Here is an 8194-nt window from a genome sequence, read left to right as displayed (position 1 = left end):
TGTGGTAATACAACCACACTTTTAACCACACTTTTAACCAGCAGCTTACAGGGAGTGCAGAATTATTAGGCAAATGAGTATTTTGTCCACATCATCCTCTTCATGCATGTTGTCTTACTCCAAGCTGTATAGGCTCGAAAGCCTACTACCAATTAAGCATATTAGGTGGTGTGCATAATTATTAGGCAACGTCCTTTCCTTTGGCAAAATGGGTCAAAAGAAGGACTTGACAGGCTCAGAAAAGTCAAAAATAGTGAGATATCTTGCAGAGGGATGCAGCAGTCTCAAAATTGCAAAGCTTCTGAAGCGTGATCATCGAACAATCAAGCGTTTCATTCAAAATAGTCAACAGGGTCGCAAGAAGCGTGTGGAAAAACCAAGGCGCCAAATAACTGCCCATGAACTGAGAAAAGTCAAGCGTGCAGCTGCCAAGATGCCACTTGCCACCAGTTTGGCCATATTTCAGAGCAGCAACATCACTGGAGTGCCCAAAAGCACAAGGGGGGCAATACTCAGAGACATGGCCAAGGTAAGAAAGGCTGAAAGACGACCACCACTGAACAAGACACACAAGCTGAAACGTCAAGACTGGGCCAAGAAATATCTCAAGACTGGTTTTTCTAAGGTTTTATGGACTGATGAAATGTGTGTGAGTCTTGATGGGCCAGATGGATGGGCCCGTGGCTGGATTGGTAAAGGGCAGAGAGCTCCAGTCCGACTCAGATGCCAGCAAGGTGGAGGTGGAGTACTGGTTTGGGCTGGTATCATCAAAGATGAGCTTGTGGGGCCTTTTCGGGTTGAGGATGGAGTCAAGCTCAACTCCCAGTCCTACTGCCAGTTTCTGGAAGACACCTTCTTCAAGCAGTGGTACAGGAAGAAGTCTGCATCCTTCAAGAAAAACATGATGTTCATGCAGGACAATGCTCCATCACACGCGTCCAAGTATCCACAGCGTGGCTGGCAAGAAAGGGTATAAAAGAAGAAAAACTAATGACATGGCCTCCTTGTTCACCTGATCTGAACCCCATTGAGAACCTGTGGTCCATCATCAAATGTGAGATTTACAAGGAGGGAAAACAGTACACCTCTCTGAGCAGTGTCTGGGAGGCTGTGGTTGCTGCTGCACGCAATGTTGATGGTGAACAGATCAAAACACTGACAGGATCCATGGATGGCAGGCTTTTGAGTGTCCTTGCAAAGAAAGGTGGCTATATTGGTCGCTGATTTGTTTTTGTTTTGTTTTTGAATGTCAGAAATGTATATTTGTGAATGTGGAGATGTTATATTGGTTTCACTGGTAAAAATAAATAATTGAAATGGGTATATATTTGCTTTTTGTTAAGTTGCCTAATAATTATGCACAGTAATAGTCACCTGCACACACAGATATCCCCCTAAAATAGCTAAAACTGAAAACAAACTAAAAACTACTTCCAAAAACATTCAGCTTTGATATTAATGAGTTTTTTGGGTTCATTGAGAACATGGTTGCTGTTCAATAATAAAATTATTCCTCAAAAATACAACTTGCCTAATAATTCTGCACTCCCTGTAATGCAGAGTCAGTTTGCTTTCAGTCTTCAATTGAATGGAGTCAAGTTGGAAATTATAGAATTATATGTTGGATGTTTTTTTGGTTGAACGGATTTATTGTAAGTTTGTTCGGCTAATTTTGTCTCGGGATGGTGGTGAAGGACACGAGCCCTCTTGTTGGTAGAGTAGTATTCCCAGAACATTTTAATATATTCATTATTTATTGATTTTCATTTGAAATGTCAATATTTGGTGTCCCTATATCAGTACATACACGTGATTCTGTGCCGTATAGATTTTTTTCCCCCACCCCAAAATGGCAGACCACAAATCTACGGATGACATACTTTTAGCTACATCCATCATTTATTTACAAAAGCCATGACAATAACAACAATATATCATCATGGTGTATTTTGGAAATGTGTTCTTCTTGAAGTAAACCACCCCTGTAACAGTTCATCAAGTGTTTTTTTTCTGCAACAATAGCAAAACAATGGGTTTTGTGTGTATTTTAGTCTAAGAAGAAATTTTTACAGATTCATATAGATTTTAAAGGTGAATGGCAGACATAGTTTCATCTGCACAACATTGTTAAACAACATTAAGATAAATTCACAAGTACGACTGGCATGTTTCAAAGACACTATGCCCCACGGTACAAGACAGATGCTAAAAGAATGGTCATGATGCATTGAAAATGCAAGCACAATACCCAACAGCCGCCACTGCCTCTAACAGCTCATCACATCAGGTGTGAATATTTCTCTCGGCCCAATATAAAAAACCCACCCACATTTCTATCTTTGTGATCTTTGCTGTAACAATTTCCTGCGGTAACACTGAAATTTCCATATGAACTCTTAATATTAAAAAAACAGACACCACTTACAGTCGAGACATAATTGAAATTCTGCCCACAAAAGGATTGCATTTTCTGCTTTAGACCAAACACCCAAACCCCACAGTGCATAACTACTTCACAAGAATCACTGTGCAGTACTCACATCAAATGGATTTTTTCATGATGTACTGAAAGAAGACAGTGAGAAAAAAAAACTTGGGTTCATGCTGTACAGAAATGTGCAAAAGGTTCTTTTTCTTGCTATGCCATGTGAGTGGGGTCTGTGAGGGGCTGTCCCACTGTCCTACTTCCATTTTTAAGAATGCCCTCAGAAGTGACATGACTCAAGTTAACTGCTGCAATTTTGGTGCAGCCAGTGTCAGAGTCTTCGGTCTGAGGCTCTAAGAAAACCACCTTCTTCCCATTTGACCGCTGCTGTGTTGTCTCCACATCTCTGGGGTCTGAACACAGGATGATGGCTCGTCCGCCGCAGCCTCTCGAGTCCCCGCCGCGGCCATCCCGACACCGACAGGGGGTGAGGTAGAGGTAGAGGAGCACCAATATGATGCTGACCACGCAAGAAGCCAGTGTGGTAAATGCAGTGTTGAAATTTTCTGCACTATTGCGATGCGCTGAACCGCTGGCGGAGGTAATGCTTAAATTTCCAACTACCACTGTGACCTCCAGAGAGTGACTGGGATTGTAGTTATGTCCACGGGGTATGACACACCCATATGTTCCAGAATCTTCCGTCAGCGCTTCTCGAACTTCAAGGGTGCCATTGGGAAGAACTGCGAGGCGGGCACTTAGATCACTGTTTGAGGAATTCAGTACCGTTGTAGGGGTGACCCAAAACACCACAAGCCCCTCCTGAGCAGGCAAAGTCAACCCTGGGCATGGCACTCTTAACCACTGACCAGGCTCTACTTGGTAGATCTGTGTCTCAAGGGGCATAGCTGACATTTCATGCTCCTTACAATGAACTCCTGACTTTGCTCCTTTTTTACATGGGTAGTCACCTCTGAAATCCAGTAGAGGGGGATACTGTTTCCACATCCAATACTCCAGCAAGGCAAGCAACGCACAGTCACAGACTAAAGGGTTTTCCTGCAAATAAATTCCTCTTTGGCGAGTGAGGGACAGGAGGCTTTGGACAGGCACCTTAGTCAGTCTGTTATATGACAAGTCTAGAAATGTCAGATTTAGAGGTCCCTCGGGTTCTTCATAAATGACTAGGGGGAAGACTGACAGCCTGTTTGTAGAGAGGTAGAGCCTCTGTAGGTTGCAGAGGTCCTTGAAGGCGCCTGGATCGATTTGAATAATCTGGTTGTCAAACAGCAGCAACTCCTTCAGTTCTTTCAACCCACTGAAGATGGATGAGTTCAGCACTGTCAGCTGATTGGACGAGAGGTCCAAGTGGAGGAGATGTGGTGTCACATTGAAGGTGTTCACGTCAATGCTTCTTATGAAATTTTTGCCGAGAATCAGCGTAACGAGCCGTTGCAGCGGTTGGGAAATCCAGCCCACATGCAGGGCAGTGAGTCTGTTGTGGCTAAGGTCCAACCGTGTGGCATAACCTGGTAGATCAAAGGGCACCACAGACAGATTGCATCCGCTGCAGGAAATTATATCACTGGCACAAAGGCAGGAAGGTGGGCAAGCGGCCATAGAGGGAGGGAAGCCAAGACACAGCAGGAACAGCACTCCTGCAGCAGAGGGATTGCAGCAACCCCTGACATTGGTCTTGCCTAAAAGTTCCAAGGTAATGGAATGCATCCTGGTTTTTCCTCAGGATGGACCTCAGGTTACCGTCTCATTAGGTGTACACATGTCAGGTTTATATAATCCTCAGTCTACAGCTTGAAGAGACAAAACAAGAAAAGTGAAAGAGAAAGACAATGGAAATTAATGCATTATACTACCTGAGAATAAAAATACACATAGTAGATGACGATATCAGAATAAAAGTGTTTTCTATTTAAAGTTTTTTTTTAAAGGCACCGAGATGACAAGAGGAACACACAGTAAGACTGTTTAAGGAAATGGATAAAATAGGTAAAGGCATGACATGCATGCAACTCTAAAAATAATTTATAATCCACATTTGAATACAACAATGATTGCTGCTGGCATCACCCATACATGACAACTGGAAGTAAAGACTGGAACAAGTGTAACCTGATATGTGCACAGCAGTAACACTCCTCCCCTATTCCCCACCAATACAAATACAGTCTGCTTACTTCACTGCTCACAAGACCACATCTTTTGTAATAATGCATCTGTTTACAGGTTAGTATCACATTGTACACATAAAGAAAACAGATTAGCATATGTTTTTTTCCAATTGCTACTTTCTACTTGCCCCCTCAATTTTAACAAATGCATCAGTAAATCTATGTAGACCTTTTCATCCATTCAGAAAACAAGGTACCAGATAATATAAACACCAAGAATAAGTCAGAACTATTATTAATTATTATGTTAATCAAGAGTCATTGAATAATTCGGATACACAACTCTTCAAATCACCATAAGCAGCTGTTTTCCCTGATAAATTTCTCTCATAATGGTAATTTAAAGAAATGAGCAGTAACGCAAGAGCGGATTAATACCAGAGAGGCACGGGAGAAAAAAAAATAAATGAAGTCAATTCAGAAAGGAGACAGCCAAGCAATCACTAAACAACTGACAGAAATTAATGTGATAATCAACAAACATTTAAATAATTTCTTACGCTGCAGTGCCAATCATTCTGTGTTTACAGGCTCTTGTGCCACCTTTTGCAAACCTAATTTCAATTTGAAAACCCAGACATGTTTTAACTCAGAAATAAACAAGTGAAGAAAATAATCCCGTTCACTTGTATTTTTGTATTTATTATTTGTTACAGAAATGTATTTAGCTACTTTGGATATACGTTTAAATGCATATCCATAATCAAGCCTTACAAATATGTATTCTAAATAAGATTTTCTTTTACTTAAACAAAAACCTGATTTTTAGTTACAAATCTTAAAGAATTACTGCAAAAACTATATTAAATGCACAGAAAACTTGAAAAAGATAGTTTAAAAATATAGAAACGTGACCGTGGGTCTACATTATTGCCATACTTATTCATCTACAATGCTCGCCTGAGTTAATCAGTTATTTGTCCTTCCTGCTCTTTCCCCCACACACGGCTCAGCAGAACAATATTAACCGGCTTTTTTGCGACTTTGAAGGAACCAAAACGCAGACGCACAGCATAAACCCAGCTCACCTTTACATCCACATCGCTGCCCGTTCAAATCGTCGTGCCGTTATCCAGACCCGCTCTTTTGGGGGGCGACCGGGTCATGTTTCACGAGTCTTTCAAAAGCAACTTGGAGCTTTTCGCAGCAAAGCGCATCGTTTTCAACCCTCTGAGCAATCCACGGAGAGGTGCCGGAGCAGAATTGTTCACCTGAAGCTCGGGTTACATGTCACCGTGGGAGGGGTCGTCCTGCGAGTAAACACGAAACACAAAACAGCAGCCAATACAGCGACGATGCGAGAGTGGATGATGCCAAGAGGAGGAGACAGGGCACCCTGCAAGGAGAAGGAGAGGGAGAAGGTGCGGCAGAGGCAGAGAGGACAGCATCAGCACCACACACTCTGCAAATCCACTGCTTTATAGCCTAATTTATCAGAAGGTGAGTGCAGCTCAATAAGTCAATCATAACAATAACAATAATAATAAAAGTAGACTAGTATTTTAGATTTTATTGTTTCAGTTAAAAGGCGATCAGACGATCATCAAAGTATTTCCAGGATTTTCCATTAATACTTCCCGTTATTTCCCGTTTTCCCGTTTATCCATTTGCAATAATATTTTAAACATGGCTCAAATTGCATGTGTATTGTGAAAAGTGACAAAATGTAGCTCAATATTTGGGTTTTACAGAATTTGGAAAGTAGTATTAGAAATGTAATAGGTAAGTTTTAAAGCCCTCTTCAGGACTATTTAGGGTTGGATCAGGTGACCCTGAACCCTCCCAGAGGTACGCTTCAATAGGCCCAGGCTGCTAGGGGCTTCCTTTAACGGACTGATCACTTCTTTTTCACTCACCTCTTTATGTGTTTATACATTATTTTGCATTTTATCATTAGTTGTAATTAATCTCTGCCTTTCTTTCACAGCATGTCTTTTGTCCTGTCTTCTTCCCGTGAGCAGATGGCTCCATGAGTTTGGTTCTGCTGGAGGTTTCTTCGTGATAAAAGGGAGTTTTTCCTTTCTACTGTTGCCAACTACTTGCTCATAGGAGGCCATCTGATTGTTGGGGTTTGTCTGTATTATTGTAGGAGCTTTACCTTACAATACAATACATTACCTTGAGATGACTGTTGTTGTGATTTGTCACCATATAAATACTACTCCGAATAGCTCCCTGTTGGTTAACCTCATAAGTTTTTCCATTCCCAAATGATATGTTGAACCCATCACATGTCAATTGTTTCTGTGAGCTGTTAAATGCAAGCAAGTGCCAAAACCTAAGAGAAATAATAATAGAAAAGCTGTGGACCTTCTGTACACCACCTGCCCAGCATTTAACAGCTGATACCCAGGTTAACAATGTAGGAGACATGGCACTCAAAGAATTCTGAGGGCTATGGGAGATTCCTGTAATAGCAGATATGGTGTCACCCTGCCCCTACTCCCAAAAAGTCATGTTGTTGGGCACATGTGCACAGAAGAGGTTCACAGGACTTTTCAGTGAGTTTTAACTGACTGGTGATAATCTATTTGTTATCACAGAAAATATGTCAATTTTAAAATAAATTGTTTACCATCTTCTGGGCTAAACTAAATCTGTTTACATAATTTTTAATTCAGCTGCATGTCCTAATGATCACTAAAATTAATATGAGTTGTTCTTCCCCATTCCCCCATAAAACAAATAAAAAAAATAAAAGAACCCAAAAGAACCTACTTCAAGAAAGACTTATGGAAATTGTAGTTAAACCAATGCTGATTCGATATGGGAAACAATCTCCTTTATCTGCACTTGCCCAGTGTTTTGTCAACTCGTCCATCCACCCTGACCTCCTCTCTTTAAAAGTGGCTCCCATTTTTTATCACAGCCAGTAGAAGGTAAAACTGGATAAGACATCCCTGTTGTGCTTTCAGCTTTGGCTGCTGCACATAAACAGTGATATTTGGTGATTTTTGTGAAATCAGTTGTTATAAAACTAGGGGTGGCACAGTTGCCTCACAGCAAGAATGCCTGGTTTCTAATCCACCAACCAGCTGGGACATTTGTGTGTGAAGTTTACATGTTTTCCCAGCAATTGAGTGGGTTTACTCCAGGTCCTCCAGCTTCCCTCCACATCCAAAGAAATGCATGTTAGGTTAATTAATGATTCTAAACTGGCTGTAGCTGTGAATGTGAGTGTGAATGGATTTATCGTTCAAGACTATTTTGAATTTTGACCTGTGTAACACTATACACTGTGAGAAGTATAGCTATTGTTTATTCAGTAATCGTTAACCAATTAATCAGTGTGTTTACTGGCATATGTTTATGTCACAGTTATACCAAAGTAAACCAGGATGGTTAAGAATATTCACATTTATGACAAGTTTATTAGTGGTTTTACTAATAAATACTGAAATATCATAACAGATTAGCACTACATGACACTTTATGTTAGTTCTTATATAATGCATTACCTATTTTGCAAGTAATGTATTCCTCTCACAACAAACAGGGTGATCATGGTAGAAGTGATCTATACAATACCTGAGTATTGACGTGAGTTGTGTCCATGTTTGATTGTGTTTCTACTCTACCG

The 8194-nt window shown here is 40.8% G+C and overlaps 1 protein-coding gene across 2 annotated transcripts; it reads right to left on the bottom strand.

The window, feature by feature from the left end:
- Positions 1 to 1539: 1539 nt before the first annotated feature.
- LOC113009168 (amphoterin-induced protein 2) lies at positions 1540 to 5989 on the bottom strand. 2 transcript variants are annotated; one of them, XM_026147337.1, is made up of 2 exons: positions 5643 to 5989; positions 1540 to 4230 (listed from the first exon to the last, which is right to left on the bottom strand). In XM_026147337.1, the coding sequence occupies exon 2, from the start codon at positions 4151 to 4153 to the stop codon at positions 2639 to 2641; it is 1515 nt and encodes a 504-aa protein (XP_026003122.1). In that variant the 5' UTR covers positions 4154 to 4230; positions 5643 to 5989; the 3' UTR covers positions 1540 to 2638. The 2 variants fall into 2 exon arrangements, with proteins under 2 accessions (XP_026003122.1, XP_026003121.1); XM_026147336.1 differs by having other exon boundaries at positions 1541 to 4236.
- Between the last annotated feature and the right edge of the window lie 2205 nt (positions 5990 to 8194).

The sequence above is a fragment of the Astatotilapia calliptera genome, chromosome 17 (assembly GCF_900246225.1).
Source record: "Astatotilapia calliptera chromosome 17, fAstCal1.2, whole genome shotgun sequence".
NCBI lineage: Eukaryota > Metazoa > Chordata > Actinopteri > Cichliformes > Cichlidae > Astatotilapia > Astatotilapia calliptera.
This window is presented reverse-complemented; position numbering and strand designations above follow the sequence as displayed.

Coding starts and splice junctions, on each gene's coding strand:
- LOC113009168 (XM_026147337.1), bottom strand. CDS start 4,153: ATGCATTCCATTACCTTGGAACTTTTAGGCAAGACCAATGTCAGGGGT.